The 18,674-nt window shown below is 49.9% G+C and overlaps 1 protein-coding gene across 6 annotated transcripts in view; it reads right to left on the reverse strand.

Moving 5' to 3' along the window:
* The window catches only part of LOC115529350 (serine/threonine-protein phosphatase 2B catalytic subunit alpha isoform), a gene marked incomplete at its 5' end in the record, with an annotated part of 41,406 nt that overhangs the window by 15,372 nt on the left and 7,360 nt on the right, over positions 1 to 18,674 (reverse strand). For all 6 annotated transcript variants that reach the window (XM_030338001.1, XM_030337999.1, XM_030337998.1 and 3 more), the window contains 8 exon segments: positions 368 to 439; positions 1,863 to 1,988; positions 8,388 to 8,482; positions 9,909 to 9,986; positions 14,120 to 14,259; positions 16,397 to 16,542; positions 17,107 to 17,218; positions 18,026 to 18,150. In XM_030338001.1, the coding sequence (XP_030193861.1) occupies positions 368 to 439; positions 1,863 to 1,988; positions 8,388 to 8,482; positions 9,909 to 9,986; positions 14,120 to 14,259; positions 16,397 to 16,542; positions 17,107 to 17,218; positions 18,026 to 18,150 (894 nt within the window).

The raw sequence follows: 18,674 nt of genomic DNA on the forward strand, positions 1-18,674 counted from the left end.
GTTGTAAGCAGTGTTTACTGTAATGGGCATACTTTTGAGGGATGGAAAACCTACAGATGAGGCAGTTTGACTGTAGGATTGAGATGTAGACAATATCTGCATTGAACTGAGGAAATGAGGAGGAAATTAAACTGAAGCAATAAATAATGAAGGAAACAAACAAACAGAGAGGAGGAAAGAGAGACCGAACAGAAGTTTGACGCTAAAGTGTGTTGAGTCGTGCACTGCAGCACCCTCTAGTGGCCGGTTCTATGCAACACGCTGTAACTCGCACAGTCGGGACCCTGTGGTTGTCTGAGGCTCTTTGCTGGGGCGGTTCTGGGCGTTTGGGGGCCCCTGCGGCCCCGGGCCCCTCCCGATCACTTACCGTCCAGCTCCTCGTCGGTGGTGAGCTCGTCGCTGGAGCAGATGCTGAGAACGTTTACCAGCATCTCAGTGACTGGAGAGGAGGAGGAGGAGGAGGAGGAGGAGGAGGAGGAGGAGGAGGAGGAAGTGGGACATTTCAGTTAGCGGAGGAAAATATTTCTAAATATATAAATATATGTATATGTATGTATGTATGTATGTATGTATGTATATATATACACATATATATATATACACACATACATACATATACACACATACATACATGCATACATGCATACATATATATATATATATATATACATACATACATACATGCATACATATATATATATATATATACATATATATATATATATATATATATATATATATATATATATATATATATATATATATATATATATATATATATATATATATATATATGTATATGTATATATATATATATATGTATATATACATATACATATACATACATACATACATACATATCTATATATCTATATATATTTAAAAAGCACAAATATTTTAGCCACTGAATTATTCTTGTTTTTAGACACGTTTTAGGGGGGTGATTTAGGATTAGTTTCATAGTCGATTTATCTAAATCCTTTTTCAATCAACAAAATTAGATTCAATACATTTTCCGTTGATGAAGCTATCAAATAATTGACTTATCATAGCAGCCCTTAAATATTTTCTTTCTAAACATTGAGCGAAAACTTTTTTTTTGTGCTTGCCAGCATTGGAAGGTTGCGTTTAATGGCATATGTGTTTGTTTTATTATCTGTAAATAATTTATGACACACAATCATTTAAAATACAAACATCCCAATGAGCACTGGCATGTTTTGGGTCCAAACAGAAATGATTGTTTTCAAAAAAGGACAAAGAGAAAAACCTAGAATTCTCCCATGTGTGTGTGCGTGAAAGGGAAATGAGAGTGAGGTTGAGAGAAAAATGAGAGTGAGAGAATGAGAGTGAGAGAGAAACGAAAGTGAGAGACGAATGAAAGTGATATTGGGAGAGAAATTAAAGTGAGAGTGATTGTGCGAGTGAGCAATTGCGTTTGTTAGTGTGTGTCCATGTCTATGCATTTGCATGTGTGTGTGTGTGTGTGTGCGTGTGCGTTAGTGTGTCTCTGTGTGTGGGTGTGTGTGCGCTTGTATGTGTTAGTATGTCTCTTTGTTTGTGTGTGTGTATGTGTGTGTGTGTGTGTGTGTGTGTGTCTCCTTGTGGGTGTGTGTGTGTCTCTTTGTCTGTGTGTGTGTGTATCTCTTTGTGTGTGTGTGTGTGTGTGTGTGTGTGTGTGTGTGTGTGTGTGTGTGTGTGTGTCTCTTTGTCTGTGTGTGTGTGTCTCTTTGTGTGTGTGTGTGTGTCTGTGTGTGTGTGTGTGTGTGTGTGTGTGTGTGTGTGTGTGTGTGTGTGTGTGTGTGTGTGTGTTTGTGTGTGTGTGTGTGTGTGTGTGTGTGTGTGTGTGTGTGTGTGCTCACCCTTCTCGCCCACGAAGGGTAGGGACCAGGTAAAGACGTCCATGAAGTTGGGCAGCCAGTAGGGGTGGGGGGAGCAGTTGAACTGCCGGATGTTCATCACGTTGTTCTCGTACTTCAGGACCGCCGCTGGAACACACAAACACAACACCGGAACATTGGATCTGGAGATTTAAATGTGTAAAAGGTATACAAATATGACAAAGATTTGGCAACATTTCTGTATTAAATATCCAAGATGAAAAGTATTTCAATGAACAACTCGATCTTGGAAACATCTGATAAGCAAAAAATAGAAGCCTGTCTTTGCATCTTCTCTGGCTCTTTTTAAACCACTAGAAAATAACACTAAAACAGATTTTCCTTTCCTTTATTTGATAGAATAATAAAAAAAAATGGATTGCTTCACATTATATGATCAACTTTAAAACAAAATCAAAGAGAGACATGAATCCGTAACTCAAATGTTGAAACACAACAACACTACAGACGCATGGACAGTTTTCAAGCTTTTAGAAACTTCCAGCAAACTGCAGCAGGCGTGCACTGCGGCCCGGCGGCCAGCAGGGGGCTCCGAGAGAACGGCGTGAACTGAGGCACGGTCGGCGGCAGGGGGCGCCAGAGAACGGCGTGAACTGAGGCCCGGCGGGCGGCAGGGGGCGCCAGAGAACTGTTCCTAAAGCTTATCAGCCGGCACCGTGAGTAAGCGATAGTGGTGAATCGATTTACTGACTCGAAATTTCATTAAACACCCCAGCAGGCAGTGTGGACGCGCACGAGCACACACACACACACACACACACACACACACACACACACACACACACACACACACACACACACACACACACACACACACACACACACACACACACACACACAGGGGGAATGACTTAATTATGGATACGGTCGACAAAATATGAGATTGTTTGACCAGAAAAGGCTATTCTGTGGTTACACTGATGAGCTGTAATTCGATACGAGCCAGCCTCGCGAAGGCAGATGAAAAAGTGAAAAATGAAATAAAAATACGATCGGACCGGCCTCTGGAAGGAGAGCCTGACAACAACGCTCACAAGCAGGCGCTAGCAGCCCACTCCTGTCACCATGAAGGCATTCAGCAACAGCCTGGCAACAAAAAGGTCAAGAGAAACCACAAACAAAAAACTAAAATTAAAAGAACAACTTCTAGGTCCAGCTCCATTTTGTTGACCCCTCTCCCTGTCGCTGAGACGTCCTCCATCTCTAACGGCAGAAAGGTGTGAACCCGGCAGCCGCTGGGGGAGGATTTAAACGTCTGCCTGCGCTGTCAGCGTAGCGGGTGTTAGCATGGCCCGCCGCCGCCGCGACCTACTTCTGGATGAAAGCCGACACCGCTGCGGGGGGACTAGAGGGGACTTTCCCGCCCTGGCATCTCGGGCCGGCAGAGAGACCACTGTATCATCAACACTGCCAAGCTAACGCTAGCTCACGCCACAGCTAGCCAGTGCTAACTCACTAGCCGGTGCTAACTCACTAGCCAGTGCTAACTCACTAGACAGTGCTAGCCACTGAGTTAAAATGGTGGCCATTTTATTGTATTTTATGTTGAAAAGATAAACACATGAACACATGACGACATGAAAACATTAAATTGACTGATGGGCCGGCTCCTCTGAAGACAACCACTGAAGCGAGTCGTTGTGTTTACCGTCTTCTGCTCTGCTAATGACCGAGTGCTCCGTTTGCGTTAAGATGTTAAACACGTCATGTTTTATGGAATTTATGACTTCAACAGCTTGCATCTAAAAAAATAAATAACAGGATTTTATGCTCAGCTCTCAGCAGAGTCGTTTTGTGGAAACAACAAAGTCTACTTTAGAAATAATTGTTCCATAAATACTTATTCAGGCTAAAAGGTAAAAGGGGGCGTTTCTACAGGATTGACAGATGGCTGCAGCCTATGACGTCTCCCCTGACCATAAGCTCAGGTTTCACTCAACCCGAATGCGGAGGCCTTATTAGTGTTTTCATTTCATTTCGGCCGAAATGCAAACTGAATCACGACAGCGGTGCCGCGACGATTCAGATAGAAAGGCGATAGATTTGAAGCTGTCCTAGGAGGTTTCGCCCGAGAGACTAACTGTTGAGTTACTAAAGCGTTCCAACATTGTGAGGAGAGGAGGAGAAAGAGGAGGAGGAGGAGATAAGAAGAAAAAGGAGGCGATGGTGGTAGAGGAGGCAGAGTAGGAGGAGGAGGAGGAAGAGGAGGAGGAGGAGGAGGAGGAGGAGGTGGGGGAGGAGGAGGAGGAGGAGGAGGAGGAGGCGGAGGAGGAGGAGGAGGAGGAGGAGGGTGGCTATACTTGGCAACACTCCAGCAGGTCTCCCTGCTGCAGGGAGACTCAGCTGAAGGAAGGGGGGGGGGGGGGGGGAGAGGGGAGGGGGGAGACACCTCCCGGCAGGCCGAGTCTGCTACCACGGTAACACAGATTTTCCCCCTCCTTCTTAATGGATGAGGGGGGGGGGGGGGGGGGGGCGGTGCAACCCTGGTTTCCCCCGGTAACGGCGAGGCCAGGACTGCTAATCCTGCTCGGAGATTCCCCTCCGTCTATGACCGGGGGGGGGGGGGGGGGGGGGGGGGGCTCAACGCCGGCTATTAAACCCCCCTGCCCCCCCTCAGACATCCCCCCGCCCTGCCCGGGCTATCAGGTTGCGCCCCCAGTATTAGCATCAGAATTCCCCCTACCCCCCCTCCCCCCTCCCTCCCCGAGGCCCCCTCCCCCCGGGCCCGGAATAACCGCGGGGCGTCGCCGGGGGGGGGGGGGGGGGGCATCGCCGACACATCCAGCCTGTTTGCGCTCGCGTCCTCATGTCCTCCTGCGCGTCACGCCACGGGGCACACCCTCACCAGAGGGGGGGGGGGGGGGGTACCCAGAATGCACTGCGGGTACCTCACGGTACCCAGAATGCACTGCGGCTCTGCACACGGACGCAGTCGCCATCTTCTGCGGCCAAACGTTCCCTCGCCGCTCCCGAAAACAGGGCGTTGATCTCGGCTGCCCGGCATTCCCGTTAACACACACGCGCACGCACGCACCTACACACACACACACACACACGTGTACACGCACACACACACACCCCTAAAAACTAAAACATTCACAGTAAGCATCGCCAGCACCGGACAGAGCTGCTCGTCTCTCTGACACTTCATGGGGTGTGTGTGTGTGTGTGTGTGTGTGTGTGTGTGTGTGTGTGTGTGTGTGTGTGTGTGTGTGTGTGTGTGTGTGTGTGTGTGTGTGTGTGTGTGTGTGTGTGTGTGTGTGTGTGTGTGTGTGTGTGTGTGTGTGGGGCGTTCCACCCCCACCCTGGCTCCCCCCCTGCTGTTTATTTGCAGTGGTGTGTGTACGTATGTGTGTGTGTACGTATGTGTGTGTGTACGTATGTGTGTGTGTGCGTGTGCGTACGTGTGTGTACGTGTGTGTTCGTGTGTGTGTGTGTGTGTGTGTGTGTGTGTGTGTGTGTGTGTGTGTGTGTGTGTGTGTGTGTGTGTGTGTGTGTGTGTGTGTGTGTGTGTGTGGGGGGGCAGCAGCACCCGGTCGTTCCACCCCCACCCTGGCTCCCCCCCTGCTGTTTATTTGCAGTGGTGTGTGTGTACGTATGTGTGTGTGTGCGTGTGCGTACGTGCGTACGTGTGTGTACGTGTGTGTGTGTGTGTACGTGTGTGTGTCTTAGCCCTCAGCTATCTCCACACGACAGCCAACCCTCTCTGCCCACCACAAATAAAAAGGACACACACACACACACACACACACACACACACACACACACACACACACACACACACACACACACACACACACACACACACACACACACACACACACACACACACAGAGGGTTATCCTGTTTCGTTTCACATGAAAGCAAACGGCAAACCCATTGTTCTTCCTGACCCCCCCCCCCCCCCCCCCTTATCTCCACGGGGCCACACACACAGTTCTCGCCTAGCAACAACAGCGCATCCTCCGCTCCAACCCTTTTTAGGACAGCGGTCCGCGCGCGACGGGCCTAGCTCCCGACGCTAACGGCTAATGCTACGTTGTGTTGTTCTTCAACCGCTAGGAATGGTTGGTCCTTAATCCAAAAGGTGGCCGTGTTTCAGGGCCATGTGTCTGAGGTGAGGGTCGAGGTGTCCCCTCACTCCCCTCATTGGTGCCCCTTTCCCTGGTGTGACCTCGCCCTGACTGCTACCGACCAGCTGGCCGTCGCCTCACATGGCGGCGTCTGATAATGACCTGGAGGTGAATGACGCTGCGACGCCCACGTCTCCGGCGTCGACGGGTGACGACACGCAACAACGATTTGGTTCTTCGGGATAAGACACCGATTTGAAACGGTTTCCCCCATAACTAGCAGCATAGCCTCACTGGCCTCCATGTTGCCCTCTACTGCTCACTACTCTGTTTCCTGTTGGCTTCGTGTCTCGGACATAACTCGGCAGACTGGGGGAGGAGCCTATCACGTGTTTTAAGCGGCTGTTCCAGTGTTTAAAAAAAAAAACGACAAATACTCGCAAGGTTTGGAGTAAAGAGCTTCCACACTAGGGACAGTAACTCTGCTACCTGGGCCCTGGAAGAGAAGAGACCCATAATTGGTGTTGTGACAGCGCTGGGACCTGGGGCTATTGATGGGACAGGGGGAGCCATCAATAGACCCCCGACTGATGGCACCGGGGGCTGGTAGTTCACTAACAGGACCCCTGGGTTCCCCGTTTCTCGACCCAGACCCAAGAGAATCAAGAGAACCGGTGGCATATACGAATCAGCAATCTTTGATCAAAACACATTTAATTAAATCACTGCCAAAGCCCTAATCCTTCGATGTGTGGTTTGGCCTGTGGCTGTGTTTACTGCTGAGTGTGTGTGAGAGTGTGTGTGTGTGTGTGTGTGTGTGTGTGTGTGTGTGTGCGGTTGCTTTTCATTGGGTAATCTGCCAAACCCTTCCTAGATTGATGGGACCTGCTGATACCCTCTCCTCCTCCTCCTCCTCCTCCTTTTAGATTTATACCGCCCAGCGATTGGCCATCCATCAGAGCGGAGGGGTAAGATGCCCCCCCCCCCCCCCAGTGACTCGGGGCTGATTGGTGGGCACCGTTCATACGACTGATGAGGGCGGTGTCAACGACCCCCTCAGGAAGCCCCCCCCCCCCCCGCCCGGCCCTTCTGATAAACAACAACAACAACAACAACACAACAAGGAGACTGAAACACCGGCTTCAGACGCACACCCGACGACGGAGCAGAAAAACGACGACGGAGCAGAAAATCCCAGTCGTTTCACGACTGGGATAAACCGGTGCGTGGTCGCGTACATCAAACGCTACGCTGACCTTAAGAGCAGTGAGTCTCTCTCTCCCTCTCTCTCTCCACCTCTCTCCCTCCCTCCCTCCCTCCCGAGAGATTCACCAGGCCAGACCAAATGATGCCAGGACTGTGTAGTAAAAGCAGCTTTGATATGTCACCAGTTGGTTCGGCGTTCTGCGCTTGGCCGCTCTTCTCTCGTTTACCGAAGCTCGGGCGGGCGAGCGATGAAACCAAACGGAGAATCGACACGTCACGGTTACGACAGCGTGAAGAACTCGGCCCCCGGGCCGAGGAAATGTAATGTAAACACGACGGAGGCTTCTTGCAGCGCGCACACACACACTCACGCACGCACTGGGTGTGCGTGCACACAAACACACACACACACACACACACACACACACACACACACACACGCTCACACGCACACAAACGCACACCACCAACAGATCACTAGACCTTCCCCCCAACAAAAAGAAGATTGGCGTCCGTTACGATGCTGACTCATGCTTTAAAAAATCGGCGATCCTGTCTTTTCGTTTTCCTCTGGACCAAAGCGACGCCAAAAGGTGGGCCGGGGCCACTCCTGGGCCAGACGGGGCCCAGCCCAGAGCTGAACCACCAGAAGACCCTCTAAAGAGCTGAGCTGGCAGATCCCCCCCCCCCTCCTCCTCCCCGCCTCCCCGCTGTGTCACTCCTACGCTGAACAAACGACCGCCGCTTACCGCCTCCCGATGGAATACACGTCTGTGTTTTGTTTGTATTGTAAATAACCAACAGTGCAAAACAAACTGAAACATTACCGTCAACCAGTGAAGGCGCAGGTGGGAATGTACACACTGATGTACACAACGCTACACATTCACACACCTTGCAGGCTAATGTTTACATTTGTTTACCAGTGGTGTTACCAGTTACAGGATAATATTGACCAGGAACTCAAATATCACTACAATAGTGTACCTAACTTCCTAAGTGTGCTTGTAAAAGTGCAATGGGGTGAAAGCGGATTGACTCATCTCTGGACTGGGGCAGACGGGGAGATCTCAGCTCTCAGAATCTCAGTGTCCGTTTTAGGAGCGGGCGAGTGGGTACACCGTGATGAACACAACGCTACACGTCCACCCCAGCTACGGGCCAATGTTTACCTGCGTCTCACCACAGGAAGTGACATCACGCTTACCTTTGTTGTTGTAAACGTCTAGGTAGTTGGGCGCGGAGAAGATGGTGATTAATGAGGGGAAGCCGGTGGTCTGGCTCTTTCTGTACATGCGGTACCTGCAGAGAGAGAGAGACACACACACACACACACACACACACACACACACACACACACACACACACACACACACACACACACACACACACACACACACACACACACACACACACACACACACACACACACCGTGGAGTGAGCTATGGGTGGGAGAGGGCTGATGACAGCGCGGTCACCAGTCTTCGGGGACGTGATTAGTGGCAGCCGATGTGTTTTTCACGACACAACGTGTCGTTGGTTTTCTGCTGTCGTTCCGTCGGGTATTGCAAGGGCGAGTCTCCAGGGGAGAGGCGGGGGTCCCCGTGCTAAATGTGGGGGGAGCTAGGGGACATGCAAGGAGCTCTGGGGACCGCCAATGTTAGCTTAAAGAGAGTCCCCCTCCCCCCCTCGTAGTGTGTGTGTGTGTGTGTGTGTGTGTGTGTGTGTGTGTGTGTGTGTGTGTGTGTGTGTGTGTGTGTGTGTGTGTGTGTGTCGTCTGGTCTCTCTGAGAAATGTCGGCCCACTACTCGGGACTAACTTCATTTACTTCTAACTACAGATGTAAATAAAACAACAATGAGTTGAGGAGGTGGTCGTGGCCTCTGCCCCCGATCCACAGAGCACTCGACCAGACCCACTACTGCTCGCTGAGTGCAACAGCGCGCGCTCCTGAACGCAGCCCGTCTGAGCGGTGGCCAGCCCGTCGCGGGGGGGGGGGGGGGGGAGCGTCCTGTTCCCGCTCGGAGCAGGACGCTCCGACATGGCCCGCTCCCAGGAACGGCCAGCCCCGCGCCCGGGGGGGCTGGGATTAGCTCCAAGGACGTTCGGCTCCTACTGTTCCCAGAATGCCTCGGGGCGGAATGTGCGGCGTGGTGTCGGGACGGCGGTGGAGACAGCGGTAGATAGCGGTCACGAAAACAAAATGGAAGCACCTAAAGAGGTGTATTGTAACCTCAGATGAGTGTTTAGCCGCCGCTTCACCGTACATCACATCCACAAACACTGTTCAACGTTTAACATCAGCCTCCGTGAGCTGCTGTTGTGGTTTCAAATGGGGGAGTAGGGAGGGGGAGGGAGGGAGTAGGGAGGGGGAGGGAGGGGGAGGGAGGGGGGGGAAACAGTGTTCAAAACCATGTAGGACAGACAGACAGGGGGAGAGGCAGACAGACAGAGAGAACAAAGAAGGGGGACGGGGAGAAAAAGACAGGGAGACAGCAAGACAGCCAGGGAGGCAGTGACAGACAGACAGACAGACAGACAGACAGTCAGTCTATCTACATGCAGATGGACTGACAGACATGTAGTGGGACAGGGAGACAGAAAGATGGTTTGAAGCAAACACTGGGAAAGGCTTTGTGTGCTATACCCCACTGTGGCTCACTGGATTCAGGGGTGTGTGTGTGTGTGTGTGTGTGTGTGTGTGTGTGTGTGTCGTGTCACACTCACCCCGCATCCTGTGCCTCATGTGCGCGAATGACGGACAATAAGTTGTTGTGTTGTAGGAAGTCACAGACTGCCGGGTAGCTGAGACAGAGACAGAGAGAGAGACAGAGAGACAGAGAGAGAGAGAGAGAGAGAGAGAGAGAGAGAGAGAGAGAGAGAGAGAGAGAGAGAGAGAGAGAGAGAGAGAGAGAGAGAGAGAAAGAGACAGAGAGAGAGAGAGAGAGAGAGAGAGAGAGAGAGAGAGAATAATTACAATACATCAAGGGGGGGGGGAAGTTAAATAAAGGGATAAATTAATGAATACATAAATAAATAAATAACAGCAGTCCAATTCAATAAGAGCACACAGAATAATCAATGCATGTAACTGAATGAGTCGGGGACGGTATTGATTGACAGAAACACACAGGCCTCGCAATACTGCCTTCAATATACTTTGTCTGCAACCAATAATTGCAATCGATCGGTTAAAGAAAGTGTGGCCCTGCTAAAGGATTGGCCGTAAATGTCACGGCGGAGGATTTAGCGGCGCTGGAGGTGGACGTGTCCTGCCTCGTAAAACCGTCTCCCTTCTTTTGGGGAAACGATAATTGCTCTCGCTTTGCATGTAATTGCGGTGGTTTACATCCGCTTGACAAAATGCCCTTTTGAGTGTTTTCTGGCTTTCGTTTGTTTCGCAGAGGTGTTCCTCTTCATCAGGGTTAGACACGTAACAACATCACGTGTAACAGTACGGTAGAATACGTATGTACATTCCCATACTATGCGGATGCACCCATGCACACACACGCACACAAAACACACACAGGTCTGTATTATGGCTTAGTCCCATTTGTTCAAATAGAACAGAAGCAAGTAAAATAGAAGCACAAAAGTACAGAAAGACAATATAAATCAAGAAAAACCTGCATCCGTACAAAAAATGTGAATTACTACATAAATAAATAAATATGCAAGTAAAAATGTGCATTCATAAAATAATATCTATATCTATATCTATATCTATATTATATATATATATATATATATATATATGTATACACACAAAAAGGCTGAGTATTATGTTGGCTGCTGTTATTTTACCCAAATGTATTTTATTGAGGAGGACTTTGTCCCATCTCGTCTCAGAAACCAAACACTAAAACGTTCGATGCGTGATTAAAACCTCCGCCACAAGTCCCCACTCCGCTTGAGTTACAAACACGATGTGACGTTGCGGTCGAAGGCGCCGTATCAAAAACAAACCGGGGAACAGATCCCGCCGACCAGTCACCGACCCTACAGCGTCAGCGAGGTTCCACACTGAGATCGCAATAAACTGACTTTCTGTACCGAGCTGCGAGCTCATCAGAGCAGACCGAGAATAGCCCGCGGGTCACGGCGAACACGCCGCATCAACTGTCAGCGTGGGGAGGGAGGAGGGAGAGGGAGGGAGAGGGAGAGGGAGAGGGAGGGAGAGGGAACCGTCACGTTGTTCTAGAGGAGGCGGCCGGGACACAGAGATTACTACTCTCACTTCCTTCTGGGTTCATAAAATAAACTCTCCCTCTCTGTGTGTCTCTGTGAGGGTATGTGTGTCTCTGTGTGAGTCTCTCCCTCTCTGTGTGTCTCTGTGTGAGTGTCTCTCTCTCTCTCTCTCTCTCTCTCTCTCTCTGTGTCTGTGAGAGTGTATGTGTGTCTCTGTGTGAGTCTCTCTCTCTGTGTGTGTCTGTGTGAGTGTTCTCTCTCTCTCTCTCTCTCTGTGTCTGTGTGAGTGTATGTGTGTTTTTGTGTGAGTGTCTCTCTCTCTCTCTCTCTCCCTCTCCACCCAAGACCCTCTTTAGCTGGAGATGATGGCGGAGAACAGCGGCCTGATCTTTGACCTCCAGACTCGTCTCTCTCTCTCCTCTCTCTCTCTCTCTCTCTCTCTCTCTCTCTCTCTCTCTCTCTCTCTCTCTCTCTCTCTCTCTCTCTCTCTCTCTCTCTCTCTCTCTCTCTCTCTCTCTCTCTCCTCTCTCCTCTCTCTCTCTCTCTCTCTCCCCCCCCCTCTGGGAATGGCACCCGAGAGAAACCATACAGCTGGTTGACCGGGATAATGCGTGGCTGCTGCCGGTTTAAATCGTCAGGCTGCGAGCCCCGCCCCCCCCCCCTCCCTCGCTGTCGGCCGTTCTAGTGAAAGGTCACGGGATTCCCTCGCATCACGTCACCCCCGCTGGTTCGGTGGTGGGGGGGGATGCTGTCTTTGTAGTCGCTGATATTCTTCGGTTGTTGCAACTCACATGCAACAAAGAAAACGGAGGGTTTCCGCTTCACAATTTGTCGTTCCGTTTGTCGCTAGATGGTAAATGGTAAATAGACTGCATTTATACAGCGCTTCTCTAACCAGTGGCCGCTCAAAGCGCTTTACAATACTGCCTGAATTTCAACCATTCATGGACACGTTCACACACCGACGGCGTTGTCGACCACGCAAGGCAGCCAACCCGTCAGGAGCAGTCAGGGTGAGGAGCCTCGCTCAGGGACACCTCGACACTCAGCTAGGAGGAGCCGGGGATCGAACCAGCAACCTTCAGGTTACCAGTCGACCTCTACCTCCTGAGCAACATGCCGCCTCATCAGACCGCCGCCCAAGTCCCTGCTCTGTGTCCACAGCCAACAGAAGAGACGAAGAGAGAAGGTAACGTCCCCGTTGCGACCCGCTGTTCGCTCGGCTTCTCGATGAACACACCGCTCTGAAGAACACACCGGTCCGAACACTCCTGCCCGCTGAGGAAATGGACCTCAAAGTTCCCCAGCTGAACCCATCTCTGGCACATTAACAGCCTCGGCGAGGGAATTTCATCTGCAGAGAGTTTCTCTTCTCTTTTTATTTTACCCTCCCATTCCGGAGACACTAAAATGATCATTTACTGAACGATGTTTGTACCTGCGCTCTTCCAGACGGGACAAACCGTTCCGCTCCAGTGGTGAGGAGGTTTGGTGCATTGCTGCTGCGCCACAACCAACCACTTACCAGTGGATTCGCTTTTTCTGGTTATTTGCAACGTTCTGTAGTTTTTCCCTTTCACTGAATGTTCTCATAAAATGAAAATAAAGCGTTCTCAGTGTGAGCGCTGGCAGGAGAAGCTGTTCAGGGGTGCTGCCGGGTGCCCAATAAAGCTAACGTCTGGTGACTGCTAACGCTAACATCTGCTGAGTGCAGGGGTGGGTTTAGCTCAGGTGGTTGTCACCAGGAGGTTACTAGTTTGATACCCGGCTCCTCCTAGCAGAGTGTCGAGGTGTCCCTGAGCAAGGCACCTCACCCTGACTGCTCCTGACGAGCTGGCTGTCGCCCTGCGTGGCTGACTCCGCCGTCGGTTTGTGAATGTGTTGAACCGTCACTTCGGATAAAAACATTTGCTAAATGCCCCGAATGGAAATGGAAATGAGTCGGTCTCTGGAGAAGACCCGACAAGGTGGACTGTCTCGTGCCACCTGGGAAACACGCACGACATTAACCGTCATGTTAAGATGAGTTCACTAAGGGTGGGAAAATGGACGCCGTCTAGTCCTTGGAGTAGGTCTAACTAGTTTCTGAACGTTCACAAACCATCCGTCTCCTCGATGACTCATGACCGTACTTGACGTTGTGATCCCGCTGCCGTCCATTCGTCACGCCCTTGTTTCCCGAGCAAACACAACCAACACAACGCAACCATCGTTTTCATCGTCCAATCATCTATTGCAGATTCTTCCATCGCTATTTTCTGCGGGTCCATAATACCTCTCCATGAACGACGGCAAACGTCCATCACAAGTCAGCCGCGCCCGAAGTAACGCCTTTGTTTTCCCCGGCTGTGAGTGCCAAGAATCACTAATCATGTTCTAATGATGTGACGCGCAGGGAAGGCTACCGCTGCTGGTCCGCCTGGAGCCATGACGCATATTTATATATATATAAAAATATATATTTTATTTTCTACTTGATCAATGGCTGGAGCGATAAATCCATTAGCGCAGTCGTAAGCCATTCATTTCCTGCCAATCCTTCCAGAGCCGAGCTATGCGAGGCAGCGCCATTAACTTTTTAGTAGCCCTATTAACTATTTAGTCATTTCACAAAACGCTTTTATCAAAAGTGACGTGCAGCGAATCACAGACCAGAGACCAGAGACCAGACATCGACTTTGAGGTTCCCGGACGAGGTGAGGACAACGTCGGGGGGACGGACCCCGGGTCTCTGGCGGAGGCCCTACCTGTAGAAGTAGGAGCAGCCCCGCACCGTGTTGTGGGTGAAGTGCTCCTGGTTCTTCTCGTTGCCAAAGTCCTCCAGCGGGTCGGACCACAGCAGGTCACACATCGGGCCGTAGGCTGGGGGCTCCTTGAACCGGTCCAGCTGCAGGGGGGGGGGGGGGGGGGGGGGAGAAGAGAGAGAGAGAGAGAGAGAGAGAGAGAGAGAGAGAGAGAGAGAGAGAGAGAGAGAGAGAGAGAGAGAGAGAGAGAGAGGAAAGGAGAGAGAGAGGGGAAAGGAGAGAGAGAGAGAGAGAGAGAGAGAGAGAGAGAGAGAGAGAGAGAGAGAGAGAGAGAGAGAGAGAGAGAGAGAGAGAGAGGAAAGGAGAGAGAGAGAGAGGAAAGGAGAGAGAGAGAGAGAGAGAGAGAGAGAGAGGAAAGGAGAGAGAGAGAGAGGAAAGGAGAGAGAGAGAGAGAGAGAGAGAGAGAGAGAGAGAGAGAGAGAGAGAGAGAGAGAGAGAGAGAGAGAGAGAGAGAGAGAGAGAGAGAGAGAGAGAGAGAGAGAGAGAGAGAGAGAGAGAGAGAGAGAGAGAGAGAGAGAGAGAGAGAGAGAGAGAGAGAGAGAGAGAGAGAGAGAGAGAGAGAGAGGAGAGAGAGATAGAAAGCAAGAAAGCAAGAGAGCGAGAGATTCTTTCAGTCTCGGTGTCAGCACTTCAATAAAGTAAGGTGACACTTGATTAATTCATCCATTCATCTCGGGTGCGCTCCATTATTCCCTGAAGGGACATTGATTGTGTGACCGCAGCATAAAGGACAGCGCAACTCAAACAAGAGAATAACGAAGTATAATCAGATTCTTTTCTATGTTATTAAATACGAACACAAAACGGGAAAAACAACAATCCATACAGAATCACAATACATGAAACACAATCAACTACGATAATTATACAATTATTTTTATTGCGATGCTTTCCCATCACGTACGACCCATTTATAGAAATAAACAAAGTAAAACCTTAGTATTGTTGCTCCACAGAGCGGAAGAGTCAACTCCAGAGGCTCGCTGTTTAAATCCCATATCGGGGTAAACTCTCCTACATAATGGTTCAGCGACCGTACCCCGTCTGTTACCCCAGGGTACCGACTCATTCCAAAGCCCTTAACTGCTCCTGGAGGGATTGGAGAGCGCGGCACGCGGTAAAGATGCAACGTCCCTTTAACAAAGTCCCTTTAACGAAGTCCCTTTAACGAAGCCTTGGAACAGATTCAGTGGGAGGGCAGGAAATGCTTAACTGTTCACTCAGGATGATTAGGTCATCAAGAACAGGGGCTCTGCTTTCCAGTGCTGACACACACACACACACACACACACACACACACACACACACACACACACACACACACACACACACACACACACACACACACACACACACACACACACAAACGATAGCCGGATTACGGGGGATAGGGTGAGGCCAAGTGACGGACACTTCAAAGGGCGGCGGGGGGGGGGGGGGGGGGGGGGGGGGGGGGGGTGAATGATGATTCATTCGCACTGATTGCCGCCTCTTTGGTTTTGAGTGCAGCTTTGGTTTCATGTAACACACTTCTCCACTTTTGTACGTAAATGTAGGTTTTCCCGTTGCTATGGCGTTGTGACTGTTGTGTCGGCCCGTGAGGACGGATGAGTTCATATCTGCTGTGGGGGGTTCAGTTTATGCACAGGTGTGGGGGGTTCCACGGACTAATTGGAAGAGTCCATGTCATTTTAATCATGGGGGGGAGGAAATAATATAATCATACTAAATTTCTAATAAAATCGAAAATAGGTATTATAAATATGATAGATACTTAGATACATATAATATAATAAATAAATAATAGAGTAGTTACCATGAATGTTATATTTATAATATTTACTTATATTAATGGTTAATATACATTTATTGTAGATGGTGAAAATAGATACAGCAGTTAGTGTCCCTCCCGGTGTCAGTGAGTTTAACACATTCATTTAATCATCTCTCTAATGACTCATCTCGTTTGGTCCCAGGTCCTGTCTGTCTGTCCGTCTGTCTGGGATTTCAGTCGAGCTCCATGCACTCATCTCTGCAGTACTTTAACCACGGTTAATTCCACTAGTTCACCACGACCTGTTTCTGGGTTCAATCGGCTGAAATCAAAACCCTTTTATCCACTGCACCCTCCCTTAGCTCCTGTTCCTCCAGCGTTCGGTCCCCCTCCCTCCCTCGGGGAGAGGAGAGCCTCTCTACGACCCGCCGACGGGGACCACCTACTTTCCTGATGTCGTCTAGGTTGGTGATCTCCGGTGACAGGCCGCCGTGCACGCACAGAAACTGCTGGTTCATGAGCGCGGCCAGCGGCAGGCAGTCGAAGGCGTCCATGCAGGCGTCGTACACCCGCTCTGAATACTTTATTCTACCTGTAGGGGGGAAGAGGGGGGGGGACACGTTTATACACAGCAAGAGGGTCAGAACTGACTGAATACTTTATTCTACCTGTAGTGGGGGGCGGGGGGGGATGTTTAAACACAGCAAGAGGAGGATCAGAACTAACTGATTATGTTTTGAATCAGACTCACACTTTAAAGCATGGTGTTCTCTCAAGGTGGCAACACAATTCTAGAATATTCTAAAAGTAAAAGGACATTATACCTAAACAAAACACTTCCCTCGCCCCCTACTAACAGTAAGACCAGGATATAGCAGAGCACTAGTTCTGACGTGTGTACACTTATTAACGAGGAGGATATAACCCGAGGATATAAATAATTAAATATTGACACACCATAGAGTCTTTTACTACGCAAACACCAGTTTCACTCCGTCAGGGCCTGGGTACATAATTAAACTCTCTCTCCCTCTCTCTCTCTCTTTACAGAAGAACCCGGTTCTCGGGCTCTGAGCGGTTCTTCGCCGAGCAGGGACCAGCGCCACCGCTCACCAGTACCAGGAGAGAGACGACACCTCGGCACGGCGGTACTTACATTCCTGCTTAAACGTGAAATACTCTGTTAAGTGTCGACATTCGTGGTTCCCACGCAGCAGAAACAGTGTTTTGGGGTAGAGGATCTTCAGAGCCCAGAGGTACAGCACACACTGGAACAGAGAGGGGGGGGGGGGGGGCAGTGGATCAGATCAACCAGAGGAGAGGGGGGGGGGGGGGGGGTCAGTGGATCAGATCAACCAGAGGAGAGGGGAGGGGTCAGTGGATGACTTCATAGGTGGGGAGATGTCCACCAGTCAGTCTGGGGTTAAACATTTGTGCAGCAGAATTATTGACGAGGTTTCAGCCCAACTGAACATTTCCGGACAACATAAGTCGATATTTAATTTAATTATTTATTTATTGAATTGCCTCAATCGTCATCAGAGAAAGAATTATGCCCATTCTCCAAATTGAATATTCGAATAAAACGTTTAAAATGAAACATGAGCTCCATTAGTAACTTATCGTTGAATGCCCGTACTGACGCTAACCAGACAAGTATTCTGTCCTATCACATCTTCTGTTGCAAACAAACTCATAGCACAGTGTCTGGAAGCTAGCTTTGGCTTTTGATGAATCTATCAAAGCTCTAACCCAGACAGGGCTCAAACCCTCCCACCGTCTGAAAAGCCAAATCCCAGCCTAAACTCTGGATCACCTAGTCCCCTCAACGACGACAGAAAACAACATCTGACTACTGTTGGATATGAGAAACGATTTGTTCCATTAATCGATTCCATTCATTCCTTCTGTTCTTAACCAGCGTTAACTAGCATGAAGGCGTTTAGCATGAGGATCAAGATCTCAGCCTGATAGCGGTCCATCTGGTTTGAAATACGCTCAAAGCAGCGCTATAAATACACAGCGGGTGCCTTCAGGGTCTGTTGTCACAACAGATTGAGGCGACGCAGACTCACCTCAATACTGAAGTAGCCGCGGTCCACGTAGTCGCCGAGGAACAGGTAACGCGTGGAGGCCGGCGACCCGCCCACCTCGAACAGCTTCATCAGGTCGAAGAACTGCCCGTGGATGTCCCCGCACACTGGGGAGGCCAGACGGAGACAGACGCGGCATTTCAATTTACATTAAGCAGACGCGTTCATCCAAGACGGCTCACAGTCGGTACAGTTTTCAGAAGTGAAAATAACGTATATTTGTTTTTTCCCTTTTATTTTTCTCTAAGTAGCAATCACAAAGGTTTCTTTTTCATTCTCTTTGGCGACTCTTTCGGCGATGAGCTGTTGTTGTTTACATAGATCCCATCGTTGTCCCCGGCGACACGCCGTCTGAACGTTCAGAACGCAGATGTTATGCTGTCTTTCATCAGCGCGGCCGGGGCTCAGGTGTAGCCATCGTGTTTCTGAGATCAGCACTTCAAGATGAGACACAGTCGAGGAGATACTTGGCGGAAGAAACCTTTTTCTCTCAGCGACCACTTCTTATCATGGAGAGCAGACAAAACAAAACCTATTCTCTGAGGGCTTTTCAATGAAGGCAGGCTAAGACGCTTTTGAGATGTTTGTGAGGGAACGGATGAAACACAAACCCAGGAGATTTGACGCATCT

The sequence above is a fragment of the Gadus morhua genome, chromosome 17 (assembly GCF_902167405.1).
Source record: "Gadus morhua chromosome 17, gadMor3.0, whole genome shotgun sequence".
In the NCBI taxonomy this organism is placed as follows: Eukaryota; Metazoa; Chordata; class Actinopteri; order Gadiformes; family Gadidae; genus Gadus; species Gadus morhua.